The following is a 15,121-nucleotide window of genomic DNA, read 5'->3' as shown; positions in this document are numbered from 1 at the left end:
AAAATAGCTAGTCTGTGACATCACAGGGTAGGATTAAAAGTAAAAAACTGTGATTTTCAAAACCTGCAGTGAGTTTCTAGCCCAAGGGAGTGTATTTTCTTGCTCCCCACGTCACAGCGAATCAGTGTTTGAAAATCAGTGTTTTTAAAATGTGCTTTATGATGTCATCAGGTCTAACTTTTTAATGTTATATTTTTGCATACAAAACGTACACATGCGCCGTTTTAACATACACTACATGACCAAAAGTATGTGGACAACAAACAACAGTACCGATCTCGACAAACCATTTCTGTATGGACCTCGCTTTGTGCACGGGGGCATTGTCATGCTGAAACAGGAAAGGGCCTTCCCCAAACTGTTGCCACAAAGTTGGAAGTACAGAATCGTCTATAATGTCATTGTATGCTGTAGCGTTAAGATTTCCCTTCACTGGAACTAGGGGGCATAGCGCGACCCATGAAAAACCCAGACCATTATTTCTCCTCCACCAAAATTTACAGTTGGCACTATGCATTGGGGCAGGTAGCTTTCTCCTGGCATCCGCCATACCCAGATTTGTCCGTTGGACTGCCAGATATGGAAGCATGATTCATCACTCCAGAGAACGCCTTTCCACTACTCCAGAGTCCAATGGCAGCAAGCTTTACACCACTCCAGCCGCGCTTGGCATTGCGCATTGTGATCTTAGGCTTCTGTGCGGCTGCTCGGTCATTGAAACCCATTTCATGAAGCTCCCGACAAACAGTTATTGTGCTGATGTTGCTTCCAGAGGCAGTTTGAAATTCGGTAGTGAGTGTTGCAACCGAGGACAGAGGGATTTTTACCCGCTACGCGCTTCAGCACTTGGCGGTCCCATTCTGTGAGCTTGTGTGGCCTACCTCTTCAAGGCTGAGCCGTTGCTGCTCCTGGACGTTTCTACTTCACAATAACTGCACTTACAGTTGACCAGGGCAGCTCTAGCAGGGCAGACATTATACAAATTGGCTTGTTGGAAAGGTGGCATCCTATGGTGGTGCCATGTTGAAAGTCAGTGAGCTCTTCAGTAAGGCCATTCTACTGCCAATGTTTTCCCATGGAGATTGCATGGCTGTGTGCTTGATTGTATACACCTGTCAGCAACGGGTGTGGCTGAAATAGCCGAATCCGTTCACTTGAAGGAGTGTCCACATACTTTTGTATATATAGTGAATGTTGACACTGGTATTGTGTTTGTATTGTGCTAAAGATAATGAAAATGAGGTTGAAAAGCGGTGGAGTTGCCCTTTAAAACCTGTTAAGGCTAGGGGGTGCTGTTGTCACTATTTATGGAAATCGTGTAATTTTTGAAACGGCTTCCTACAAAATTCTTGATCGTACAATATGCATATTATTATTATTATTGGATAGAAAACAGTCTATAGTTTCTATATCCGTTGAAATTTTGTCTCTGAGTGGAACAGAACTCATTCTACAGCAATTTCCCTGACATGGAGTCAGATTTCACACATTTTGGCCCCTGTTCTGGAGTCAGTTTTAAGGCCACTGTTATTGCTATGAGTATACGGACACTGCTTATGTCTCCCCCTGGATGCCTTTACGTGATGACGCTTTGAATGGTATCGATTGCCCAATCACAGCCACTATAAATCAAAAAAACCTGTAGGTAGGAACTCTTTTCTAGGTGCGTCAGGCGCGCGGAGGACACCGACCTACTGTTTTTCCAAGCATTAGTGTAGCCAGTTATATTTCTCAGGTCATGTTTCTACTCGTTATAGGAGTTAAAAACATCACAAGGTAGTTAATTTAAAGCGTTTTATAGCAATTTATATCCGTTTAGTGCGATTTTGGGACGTTTATTTCTGAGACGCTGTGAATCTCTGGGCACCGTTCCAGTTCATGCCGAACGCAATGTGCATTTCTACATGGCAAGAGGACAGCTTTCGACCAAAAGACGATTAGACCCAAGAAAGGATTCTTTGACCAAGATTCTGATGGAAGAACAGCTCAAAGTAGGAACAATTTATTATGATAAATCGTGTTTCTGTCGAAAAATGTTAATGGCTTAGGACGCCATCTTTTTTGACGTAGCTTCGCTTGGCGCAAACTGTATTGAAAAGTAAGGATAATTAAAAAAATGTAAATCCGCGATTGTATTAAGAATTAAATTGTCTATCAATCGCTGTCCACCTTATATTTTTTAGTCACGTTTATGAGTATTTATGTATACGACTAGATCACTGTCTAATGTGGCGCAGGACATTTTCTGACCAGCTGGGCTACTTTTCTCATTGTCTAAGCATGATTTTGGTGGCTAAATATGCACATTTTCGAACAAACTGTATATGTATGTTGTAATGTGATGTTACAGGAGTGTCATCTGAAGAATTCTGAGAAGGTTAGTGAAAAAATTAATATATTTTGGCGATGTTTACGTTATCGCTCTCTTTGGCTAGAATCAATGCTGGTGTAATGTTTGCACATGTGCTATGCTAATATAACGATTTATTGTGTTTTCGCTGTAAGACACTTAGAAAATCTGAAATATTGTCTGTATTCACAGGATCTGTGTCTTTCGATTACTGTATGCTGTGTATTTTTACGAAATGTTTGATGATTAGTAGTTAGGTAAACACGTTGCTCATTGTATTTATTCTAGTCCATTTGTGACGGTGGGTGCAATTGTAAACTATGACATCTACCTGAAATATGCACATTTTTCTAACAAAACCTATCCTATACCATAAATATGTTATCAGACTGTCATCTGATGAGCTTTTTTCTTGGTTAGTGGCTATCAATATCTTAGTTTAGCCGAATTGGTGATAACTACTGGTGTTGGTGGACAAAGAAAAGATAGTGGATTATGCTAATGTGTTTAGCTAATAGATTTACATCTTTACATATTGTGTCTTCCCTGTAAAATATTTTAAAAATCGGACATGTTGGCTGGATTCACAAGATCTGTGTCTTTCATTAGCTGTATTGGACTTTAATGTGTGAAAGTTAAATATTTAAAAAAAAAAAATTTTTTTTGAATTTAGCGGCTCTGCCTTTTCAGTGGGGGTGGGGGGGGGTGCCGCTAGCACCCCGGGGCTAGACAGGTTAAGGATTTTATAGAATAAGGTACTTAATTTAAGGCATATTTCACATTCATTCTGGGATACATCCCAGAATGCAATGTTTTGTTCAAATGCCTTTTCCCTCGCGATGTGTAACTCTGTGTTGTTGTTTTTGTCGCATTGCTTTGATTTATCTTGGCCAGGTCGCAGTTGTAAATGAGAACTTGTTCTCAACTTGCTTACCTGGTTAAATAAAGGTGAAAAAAAAGGTTAGTCATTGAACTATTGGAAAAAGTCAAGCCTTTGTATGACTATTACAAACTCCTCGAAAAGAGAAAGCTATCCGTATTGAGTTTGTGGATAGCAAGTTTTTCTTGCGTCAAGAAATCCGGGTTACCCCCGACTGTTTGCTACACTGGTGTCAGAAGTAGGATGCATGTGTAAACTAGCAGTGATGTTGAGATGCACCCCCTTCCACAGATCCTGTTTCTTCTTTATTATTTTCAATTCATTTTTATGAACATTTGTAATATCGGCCCCAATTTCTATACATTACAACTGCAAGTGCTCTTAACATCAAAAGTAAAGACATTTTCTTAAGTAAGCCATGAAATTAAAGATGTAATCCGTAAAAAGAATTAGCATGTCTTCATTGTTGGTACAAAAGTGGAACTGCTTTAATCACTTCTGGAACGAGGTCTTGAAGAGGGACGTGGATCTTGAAAAGATTAGGAAACATGAAACACAACATGTTAGTGGTCCTGATTTGACCTGTGACGGTTACTCTAATTACAATGACCACATGAATGACAACCTACTTTGAACCTAATTATTGTCAGAGAAGCGCCGCTTCACATATGAAAGCCATGTACAGAGGTAGTTGTAGACTGAAGACACTGCCCACTGGAAAGAGAATAATGACTTGTGTGAGATCCACAGCAGTGCTGACTTTTGTTTAACAGCTCCATTATGACAGACAACATCCATACGTTTCACTTCTATTTTTCTTTTCTTTTTTTAAATGTCTCCCTGAAGAGGCACATGATTGATGTATAATTTCCTCATTTGGCAATGATTTGACAAAGCATTATATACTGTAGCAACTCAATAATTTAAAGGTGTCCCTAATGTTTGGTATACTAAGTGTATACAGATGTAGAATCTTAATTTGAGCCAGTTTACTACATCAGGAAAATAATCCTGCAGCAACAGGAATTGAATTGTTATGTGGATTATAGTTAATGGACATTTTTGTAGGGGTTGATATTCTTTGTTAGGGCAAATCAAGTCTGAAATTTCATAGTGGAAATCACAAATTTTAGAAGCCTTTTTAAAACGCAAATACACTACTAGTTTGCATTTCAGCAACAAAATAGTGATCAAATTAAGATCCTACATCTGTAGTTTTATCATTTGCAATGATTTGACATACCATGACAATGTTTAGAATCCTAGCTAGAGAGCCAAGACTTCTGGTCTGTAAAATAAAGGTGAGGAAAAATGAGTACATCAAATACAGAAATACTGCATTGAAAATGATGATGTATAGTTACTTTTATCATCTGCAATGGTTTGACATACCATGTCAACGTTTAGAATCCAAGCTAGAAAGCCACGGCTTCTGGTCTGTAAAATAAAGGTGAGGAAAAATGAGTATATCAAATACAGAAATACTGCATTGAAAATGATGATTCATTGACATCATACCATGTCAAGCTTCTGCCTAATCTGTTTGACTGCTGCATCATTGTGAGGACACTCCAGTAGTCCTCTCTGGCTCTCATGGAACAGACAGTCCACTGTGAGTATTACATCACTTCTGGTCACTAGTCTGCTGTTGTCAGGTATAGTGTAGTCTGGGTTGAAGGTGTGATGCAGCACTACCAGAATGACATATTTACCAGCTGTCAAGAGAATGAGGGAATACGTCAAAATAAACCAGTAAAACTCTCAAATAAACAATTTAGTCATGTCATTCATGCTGTTAGTACATTTTGAGGAAAACTGGTGTGGAAAGAGAATATCTGGTAGAGAAGGAAATAACATTGCTTGGGAAGTCATATTTGGGATGAGTTACTGTACTTGGAATCTGTTGCAGTGCTGCTTCAATATCAGTCCCGGCGCGGGAGACGATGGGACAGAAAGCCATGATGACATCACTCTCCACTGGCGACTCGACTTCCGTAAAACATCTTGTGGTGTTGTTGAGTCGTCTCATAAACTGAATATGAGAATCCAAAGTATTGCCAGTCTCAACTGTGTAGTACTTCATATTGTGTGTCACTGATTTTAAGGTCAGAAAGGTCATTGATAAAAGTTAATGTTTTTGTTAATTGACACAATGGATAGTTGGTTCATAGTTCAGTCAGCTAAAAGAGTATTGTAGGTTTAACCATTTACTTTATAATGCACCCCTTCATCAAAATATAAAATTAAAGAGTCCTGTTGAAAATTACCTCTCCGTTCCAACGTGGATCTATAGAAAGTGAATGAACAGACAAAGGGGTTTATTAGTCTAGATAGATACATTCAGGATAGGGAAACATGTACAACAACCAGTGTTCAATCCAAAGATTAAGGCAGAGACTATTTAATGACATAATAGAAACATATTTAGTGAAGTAGCTGCAGGGGAGATCTATCTCTGATTTCACAGGGAAGAACTCAAAGAATAAATGGTTAGATGTTTCTTATATAGTGGGAGGTGATCATACAATCATATTGTTTACACAACAGTTCTTTATACAAGCAACCGTTCTGGAACACAATGGCCTTGTGTTAGGGTGCAGACATACCAGGAGTCTACTGGTGGAAAGGCATAACATCACAGTCCAACACAGAACATATCCATTGAGAAGTTACAACAGCTCACCTCAAATTGTGCCACAACACCATTACATAGATCAGAAACCCAGCTGGAACGGCAAGATGTCTGGTCTGTTTGAAGAAAAAAAGAAGATTATACAGTACATCAAATACAGAGAGATGCTGTACTCAAAATGATGATTCATTGATACAAAAACACCAATCACAATCTGAGTGACAGCTATAGAGTTCAGTAACAAAGTCTTCATTGTGAATGTACTTACCAGACTGTTACCCTGCTCAGGGATTCTGATCCGTTCTTCAGCTCCAATCTATAGAAACACTCATTACAAATACTAATATTTGACTCATACTACAACCATTGATTTTCTCTTACACTATCAGACCCTGTGTAATAAAATACTTTGGTTAACTATATGGTTTAGCATTTTGTGCTATTTAAAGTTATTAATTGACAGTTATTGAACATGGTTGTAACCACACAGCAGAGGCTGTTGCAGGGAGAATAGGGAGAGTGGTCCTCCCTGAACCTTGAATTAGGGTTAGCTACCTTTGGCTGTATGTTCAGTCTGTTCAAAACCCTGCTGATTGCTGCATCATTGTGAGGACAGTTCAGTAGTCCTCCCTGGCTCTCATGGAACAGACAGTCCACTGTGAGTATTACATCACTTCTGGTCACTAGTCTGCTGCTGTCAGGTACAGTGTAGTCTGGGTTGAAGGTGTGATGCAGTACTACCATAATGACATCTTTACCAGCTGTCAAGAAAGTGAGGGAATATGTCAAAATAAACCAATAAAACTCTCAAATAAACAATTTATGCCGTTGGTACATTTTGAGTAAATCTGGTGTGGAAAGAGAATATCTGGGAGAAGGAAATAACATTGCTTGGGACGTCATATTTGGGATAAGTTACTGTACTTGGAATCTGTGGCAGTGCTGCATCAATATCAGTCCCGGCGCGGGAGACGATGGGACAGAAAGCCATGATGACATCACTCTCCACTGGCGACTCGACTTCCGTAAAACATCTTGTGGTGTTGTTGAGTCGTCTCATAAACTGAATATGAGAATCCAAAGTATTGCCAGTCTCAACTGTGTAGTACTTCATCTTGGGTGTCACTTAGACAGAAAGAGAAATCAGAAAGGTCATTGATAAAAGTATTAATGTTGATGTTAATTGGAACAATGTTCATAGTTCAGACAGCTATAATAGTATTTAGGTTTAACCATTTACTTTATAATGCACCCCTTCATCAAAATATTACATTATACAAAAGAGTCCTGTTGAAAATTACCTCTCCGTTCCAACATGGATCTGTAGAAAGTGAATGAACAGACAAAGGGGTTTATTAGTCTAGATATATACATTCAGGATAGGGAAACATGTACAACAACCAGTGTGCAAACCATCTGTCTTATATATTTCTTAATTCCATTATTTTACTTTTAGATTGTAGTGAATTGTAAGATATTACTGCACTGTTGGAGTTAGGAACATAAGTATTTCGCTACACCAGCAATAAAATCTGCTAAATATATGTATGCAACCAATAAAATTTGATTTGATCTTTCTCCATGGTGCGAACTGCATACATCAGCGTGAAGCTATTTCACATTCTAAACTTTCACTTTCACTCTCTAATCTTTCACAATATCCAGCTCTAGAGTACTTTACCACCTCAGTCCTTCCACTGGACCACATGATTTCTTGGAATTAGAAAGTGAAAGTAATGTGTTATTGTAAATGTACTTACTGCCTCTGTTCTATTCTACATTCATAGAATTACTCATCTAAAAAACATTCCATTAAATTCTGCACTACCAGTTTCCACTTAACCATGTCTACTGTTTAATTCCTGTTGTAGACATAATTTAATATTCTATCACAAAACCTTTCATGACACCCACCCAACTGTAAATGATAGTTATGGTGTTCATATTGAACAGGAATTGTCAAATGAAATGAGGAAAATAGACTTACCCTGCAGCTATGGGATTCTTTTCTGTTGACTGTATTGCAGTTGTGGTTTGAAGTGATTTGTTCTAAGAGCAAAGAGAAAGTGAAACTATACAGCATGAGATATTAAGGGGAGGGGCAATTTTTTCAGAAAGTCAAAAATGCTGAGTTTACACAGGCAGCTGCATTCTGATTTTTCTTTCACTAATTGGTCTTTTGACCAATCACATCATATCTTTTTCAGAGCTGATCTGATTGGTCAGAAAACCAATTGGTGAAAAGAAGTTCAGAATTGGGCTGCCTGTGTGAACGCAGCCATCATATTCAGTTTCGAACAACAAAGTGGGCACCACTGATTTGGTAAACAGCTGAGGGGTGGGGCTGGAAAAATGTAACTCTCACATTTATAGACAGAGCGATGGATGCACCACCATCCATGATATAGAAATGATAGTTTTAGCAATGGTTTGAGGCTATACAGTGTTTGTTTACAATTACACATTTAAAAACAATGGAATAAAACGAGTTTATATTTTGGGTTCTGATGGGGTTGACAGTTGAAGTAATCTCACAGTACAATTAGAATTTATAGTCTTTAAGAATCAATGGGTGTATATATAACTCATTCAAATGTCCAAAAAGGTATGTACCAATAGCAGATTGCCACTTTAATAAGGTGCATAACAGTAGTTAGAACAAGCACGATTTCAATTTGTTTGCTTGCCTCAATTACTTAAAAATCTGTCCTCTCGTCCGCTTCACCTGCACTGATTGGAAAAACTTGACAGGTGAAAACAATATGGTGGAAGCTCATCTTTAGTCTATTGACTTATATATCCCTGCGCATTGACTCGGTACCGGTAGTCCCTGTATATAGCTTCGTTATTGATATTTTATTGTGTTACTTTTTATTGTATTTTTTACTTTATTTGGTAAATAATATTTCAACTATTTCTTGAACTGCATTGTAGGTCAAGGACTCGTAAGTAAGCATTTCACAGCAAGGTCTACACCTGTTGTGTTCCGCACATGTGACAAAAAAAAATTATTTGATAGAAAATTTGATTTGATAGTGACACTGGCCGTCTCCACTCCTGGCACCCGCGGTAGAATGTCATTAGGCTGAAATTTAGAATTAATGCCACGTTTAAAACTACTGAGAGCTTGGAACTCGGAAATCTCAGACTTCAGTGCGTTCAAAACAACAGGTAATCTGAAAAGAAATGGGGGGGAAATGGTTTGAGTGGTCATTTAACTCTTCCAATTCGGGAACTCGGGCCTATTTCTAGAGCTCCGACTTTTCGACCTGAGGATCACTGACATCATGGTTTGACCTCGTATTTTTTCGAATTCCCAGTTGTTTTGAACGCAGCATATTTTCAACCACAGATCATGATTCATGTTCTAAATCGTGGAGCTCCACCCCATAGGGGAGCTCCGCTCCTAGTGGTTTTCCCTGCTGCCTAGGCAGCGAATAGCCTGAGAGAAAACTATGCACACAACTGCAGGAAATGGGAGTACAGATGTCTATATAAGGAGATGCTTCCCCTCAATCAGCCTCCATTATCTTCAGCAACTGGACTGAAGGTGAGAAGAGAAGAGAGAAGATAAGTCTAAATGAGCACACCATTTCCACCCAACCCAAAAGCTCTTTTATGAGCTCAGTGTCGCTGCTCCACTATGGCGACTGTGGACTATGTTTCGTGTGCCTAGGATCACAGCACGCTAGGGGCGGCCTCACAGATCCCCCGGAATGCCCTAGCATGTCGCCTCTAGAGAAGACGAGGATATTGGGAAGTGTGTGGATTTTTCTCTCGAACCCCCCCACCCTATAGAGAGTGCAAGGTTTTTCTCATCCTTGGGCGAGGAAGAGACGGGCTCTGAAATTTCAGCAGCCCCCTCCTACGCAACAGCCTCCCTCCGCTCTGATTTTCCAGGGCTCATTGAGCGAGCTGCGAGCCGGCTGGAGATCACGCTGCCCCCCCATTCCCTCCAACCCGGAAGTAGATATGATGGAGGGCGGCCCCTACTCTAGACCAAAAAGGGCGGTGGTGCCACTGGGAGCCGGCAAAAAGCTTACACCCCATTCACCAGAGTGGACGGCAGACGACCCCAGGGGATCCCCAGGCTCGAGGACACCATGGCTGCGTACCTCGTCCAGGGTACAAGCTCCTGGCCGTCGCCCAGAAAACCCACTCTACCTACAACAAAGGACATGCTCACAGCTCAGCTGGTAAATAAGTATTTTGCACTAGATGTCCAGGCTGTAGCAGCAGCGAATAATATTGCCCTTCTGGCAGCCTCTCTGTCCCTTCTCACCACGGGTCAGACTGAGCTGTCAGGAGAGGAGATATAAGAGGCGTCGAGAATTTCCGGCGCCATACTTCATCTCACCCAGGCGTTGGCTGTGTGTGTGGGGAGGTCCATGGCCATTTCGGTGGTCGCGGAGTGACACCTCTGGCTGTCTTTGACGGCCATGAAGGAATCCGACAAAGCCGCCCTGAAGACAGAGGAAGCAGCTATCTATACACCTGCCATTGGCAGGAGGGTCTAGATCACTTCCCAGAGAGCCTCCCAGCTTCACTGTCTCTAGTAGACCTGGGTCTACAGCCAGACGGAGAGCCCGTCGAACCGCAGCACCTTGGTGGGCCGGATGGGCCCCGCCCCTCCAGCACCTCTCGCGCCTCCTGCAGCACCAGAGAGAGCAGCCGCTCCACACGCTATATTCGCCCTACTTCCTATTGCCAAAAAAGACGGGGGGAATGAGGCCAATATTGGATCTAGCCAAACGACCCTTTCGAATGCTTACGACAAAACGTCTGCTGGAATGTGTACACAACAAAGACTTTTGTATAAGCATAGACCTAAATGACACGTACTTCCATGTGCTGGTGCATCCGCGTCACAGGAAGTTCCTGCGTTTTGCCTTCCAAGCATCCCGGAGTCACCCCTTTACTGTTGACAATGAGACTGGTGTTTTGCGGGTACCATTTAATGAAGCTGCCAGTTGAGGACTTGTGAGGCGTCTGTTTCTCAAACTAGACACTCTAATGTACTTGTCCTCTTGCTCAGTTGTGCACCGGGGCCTCCCACTCCTCTTTCTATTCTGGTTAGAGCCAGTTTGCGCTGTTCTGTGAAGGGAGTAGTACACAGCGTTGTACGAGATCTTCAGTTTCTTGGCAATTTCTCGCATGGAATAGCCTTCATTTCTCAGAACAAGAATAGACTGACGAGTTTCAGAAGAAAGCACTTTGTTTCTGGCCATTTTGAGCCTGTAATCGAACCCACAAATGCTGATGCTTCAGATACTCAACTAGACTAAAGAAGGCCAGTTATATTGCTTCTTTAATCAGAACAACAGTTTTCAGCTGTGCTAACATAATTGAAAAAGGGTTTTCTAATGATCAATTAGCCTTTTAAAATTATAAACTTGGATTAGCTAACACAACGTGGCATTGGAACACAGGAGTGATGGTTGCTGATAATGGGACACTGTATACCTAAACTCAGCAAAAAAAGAAACGTCCCTTTATCAGGACCCTGTCATTCAAAGATAATTCCTAAAAATCCAAAGAACTTCACAGATCGTCATTGTAAAGGGTTTAAACACTGTTTCCCATGCTTGTTCAATGAATCATAAACAATAAATGAACATGCACCTGTGGAACGATCATTAAGACACTAACAGCTTAAAGACGGTAGGCAATTAAGGTCACAGTTATGATTAAGGTCACAGTTAACTTAGGATTTAAGGTCACAGGTAAGGTCACAGTTAACTTAGGACACTAAAGAGGCCTTTCTACTGACTCTGAAAAACACCAAAAGAAAGATGCCCAGGGTCCCTGCTCATCTGCGTGAGCGTGCCTTAAGCATGCTGCAAGGAGGCATGAGGACTGCTGATGTGGCCAGGGCAATAAATTGCAATGTCCGTACTGCGAGATATACAGCGCTACAGGGAGACAGGACGGACAGCTGATCGTCCTCACAGTGGCAGACCATGTGTAACAACATCTGCACAGGATCGGTACATCTAAACATCACACCTGCGGGACAAGTACAGGATGGCAACAACAACTGCCCGAGTTACACCAGGAACGCACAATCCCTCCATCTGTGCTCAGACTGTCCGCAATAGGTTGAGAGAGGCTGGACTGAGGGCTTGTAGGTCTGTTGTAAGGCAGACATCATCGGCATCATCATCACCAGACATCATCGTCAACAACGTCGCCTATTGGCACAAACCCACCGTTGCAGGACCAGACAGGACTGGCAAAAAGTGCTTTTGTCTCACCAGGGGTGCTGGTCGGATTTGCGTTTATCGTGGGAGGAATGAGCGTTACACCGAGGCCTGTACTCTGGAACGGGATTGATTTGGAGGTGGAGGGTCCGTCATGGTCTGGGGAGGTGTGTCACAGCATCATCGGACTGAGCTTGTTGTCATTGCAGGTAATCTCAACGCTGTGCGTTACAGGGAAGACATCCTCCTCCCTCATGTGGTACCCTTCCTGCAGGCTCATCCTGACATGGCCCTCCAACATGACAATGCCACCAGCCATACTGCTCGTTCTGTGCATGATTTCCTGCAAGACAGGAATGTCAGTGTCCTGCCATGGCCAGCGAAGAGCCTGGATCTCAATCCCATTGAGCACATCTGGGACCTGTTGGATTGGAGGGTGAGTGCTATGGCCATTCCCCCCAGAAATGCCCGGGAACTTGCAGGTGCCTTGGTGGAAGAGTGGGGTAATATCTCACAGCAAGAACTGGCAAATCTGGTGCAGTCCATGAGGAGGAGATGCACTGCAGTACTTAATGCAGCTGGTGGCCACACCAGATATTGACTGTTACTTTTGATTTTGACCCCCCCTTGTTCAGGGACACATTATTCAATTTCTGTTAGTCACATGTCTGTGGAACTTGTTTAGTTTATGTCTCAGTTGTTGAATCTTTTTAAGTTCATAGACATTTTTACACACGTTAAGTTTGCTGAAAAAAAACTTAGTTGACAGTGAGAGGGCATTTATTTTTTTGCTGAATTTATTTTTATTTAAGTTTTGCAAAATGTACATCAATGTAAGTACAAAGATTTGACCATATCCCAACCTCCATACAACACATCCACCAAACCCCCCTAGTCCCTTCCCTACCTCTCCGCCCTACCTCAGTCCACCCACCTCGATTCCCTCCCTCCCAACCACCCATCCTGTTCACCCCATATAGCCAATCCATATCACACCCTCCCTCAATTCAGTCCTAGAAAACAAAAATTCTACAGAGATTCTACAGAGACAACAAATAAACAATAAAGAATACAGGGGGGGGGGAATACAATCAACTCAATACAGATTCAAAATACAAAACATAATTAAATAAATGATCAGAAACCCTTAGACAAACTTGCTTGGACTAGATAGCATTATATTGATGACTGTACCTATTATGTAATGACGACTGGTAATGCCTTCTGGGAAACCTTAAAGCATCTCATCAGAGGGGAGCCTCTGCAAGCCATTAAAGTATGATATACATGATTGCCATTTAATAACAAATGCATCATTGGAACCTCTAAAAGATGACTTAATTTTCTCAAGCTTCAGGAAGAACATTACATCGTTGAGCCATTGAGATGTAGAGGGGGGCTGAGCAGACTTCCACTGGAGAATAATTCTACATCGAGCTAATCAGGATGTAAAAGCAACAATATGGGCATGTTTGGGGTCCAAGGCGGACAAGTTTTCTGGAATACCAAAAACAGCTATCAAGGAACAAGGCTGCAGGTTCATTTCAAGCACCTCAGATAACGTTTTAAAAATTTAATCCCAGTAATTTTGTAGTTTAGAGCATTGAATGAACATGTGACTAAGGTCACGTGGTGAGACATGACACCTATCACACTCTTAATTTACATTTGGACATATGTCAGACAATCTGGATTTGGAAAAATGCACCCCTGTCAAACCTTAAATTGTATGAGACCAAGCCGAGCACAAGATATAGTGGATCGTACTCTATCAATCGCCTCATCCCCCCACTCCTGTGTAAATTCAACACCCATTTCCCGTTCCCAAACAGATGTAATTTTGTTGGTGGAGTGTTTGTCCAATGACAAAATACACAGACAGATCTGAGAAATGACGGCTTTCTGTCGAGGTAATAGAGTCAATATGCCATCTCAGGGTTAGCAAGAGGGTGGAGCAGGGAAACCAGAAAATTGGGAGGAGACACAATGCCTAATTTGAATGTAATGTAAAAAGTGAGATGGAGGCAAAGAGTATTTAGAGGCCAGATTGGGAAAACTTGAAAAAATTATATTTACATATTAGTCTTGGAAGGACTTAATACCTTTCCTTGTCCAGTAAGAGAAAGCATTATCTATTAAAGAAGCGGGAAATAAGTGATTCTTATCAATAGGTCCCATAGTAGATGCAGCGGAGATTTTAAAATGTTGTCGAAACTGGTACCAAATCTTAAGTGTGGGAAGCACTACAGGATTGCGAGTATAGCGTGAGGGGGATGTTGGGAGAGAAGCGCAAAGTAAAGCAGGAAGAGAAGAATACAAGAATGTGCCTCTAGGTGGCACCATGGGGTATCTGGAGCATGTAACCATGGCAATTTCTGAAAGTTGGCTGCCCAGTAATAGTATAAACAGTTGGGTAGTGCCAGCCCTCCACTAAACTTGCATCTCTGAAGTAAAAATCTACTGACTCTGGGTACCTTTCCTCCCCAGATCAATGTGGTAACAGCCTGATTGATTGACTTAAAAAACCCTTTGGTAAAAACAATGGGATAGTTTTAAATAGATAAAGGAATTTGGGTAAACTGTTCATTTTTACAGCATTAATCTTTCCTATAAGTGATAGTGGTAAGCTACTCCATCTCTGAAAATCAGTTTACATTTGCGCAAAAAGGGGAGCAAAGTTTGCAGAAAAGAGAGCATGTAATGAACGAGTTACGTTCACTCCAAGGTATTTGAATCCGGAGCGGCTAAACTGAAAGGGCAAGTCTGTCTGCTGGAGTGTAGAATTGCTGGATTGACTGGGAAGCACTCACTTTTCTGGAAATTCAGCTTGTAACCGGAGAAGGAGCCAAAGTTCTCCAGAATAGAAAGGATAGAAGGTAAACAGGTTACAGGGTTATTTACATACGTTATTATTATATACAGATGATTTGTTACTCTATGTTCATCTCCTTCCCGTGTTACACCTCGGAAAGAGGAGGATGCCCGTAAACCTACTGAAAGGGGCTCATTGGCGATGGAAAATAATAAAGGGGACAGTGGGCAGCATTGGCTTGTCCCAC

At 41.5% G+C, this 15,121-nt stretch overlaps 1 protein-coding gene across 5 annotated transcripts in view; it reads right to left on the bottom strand.

Annotated features, from left to right (window-relative positions):
* Positions 1 to 3,513: 3,513 nt before the first annotated feature.
* LOC129859907 (uncharacterized) overlaps positions 3,514 to 15,121 on the bottom strand; it is a 30,270-nt gene continuing 18,662 nt past the window's right edge. For 2 of the 5 annotated variants that reach the window (XM_055930135.1, XM_055930134.1), the window contains exons 3-15: positions 7,850 to 7,911; positions 7,164 to 7,183; positions 6,787 to 6,987; positions 6,418 to 6,623; positions 6,131 to 6,178; positions 5,914 to 5,978; positions 5,498 to 5,517; positions 5,124 to 5,324; positions 4,749 to 4,945; positions 4,623 to 4,667; positions 4,474 to 4,518; positions 3,860 to 3,944; positions 3,669 to 3,759 (exon numbers count right to left, since the gene is read on the bottom strand). In XM_055930135.1, the coding sequence (XP_055786110.1) occupies positions 3,867 to 3,944; positions 4,474 to 4,518; positions 4,623 to 4,667; positions 4,749 to 4,945; positions 5,124 to 5,324; positions 5,498 to 5,517; positions 5,914 to 5,978; positions 6,131 to 6,178; positions 6,418 to 6,623; positions 6,787 to 6,987; positions 7,164 to 7,183; positions 7,850 to 7,911 (1,188 nt within the window). In that variant the 3' untranslated portion in view covers positions 3,669 to 3,759; positions 3,860 to 3,866. Of the gene's footprint in view, positions 3,760 to 3,859; positions 3,945 to 4,473; positions 4,519 to 4,622; positions 4,668 to 4,748; positions 4,946 to 5,123; positions 5,325 to 5,497; positions 5,518 to 5,913; positions 5,979 to 6,130; positions 6,179 to 6,417; positions 6,624 to 6,786; positions 6,988 to 7,163; positions 7,184 to 7,849; positions 7,912 to 15,121 lie in introns of all 5 variants that reach the window. The other 3 variants (XM_055930136.1, XM_055930138.1, XM_055930139.1) reach the window with 3 other exon arrangements.

Source organism: Salvelinus fontinalis, chromosome 7 (genome assembly GCF_029448725.1).
Source record: "Salvelinus fontinalis isolate EN_2023a chromosome 7, ASM2944872v1, whole genome shotgun sequence".
NCBI lineage: Eukaryota > Metazoa > Chordata > Actinopteri > Salmoniformes > Salmonidae > Salvelinus > Salvelinus fontinalis.
Note: the sequence above shows the minus strand (reverse complement) of the source record. Positions and strands in the feature narration are given on the sequence as shown.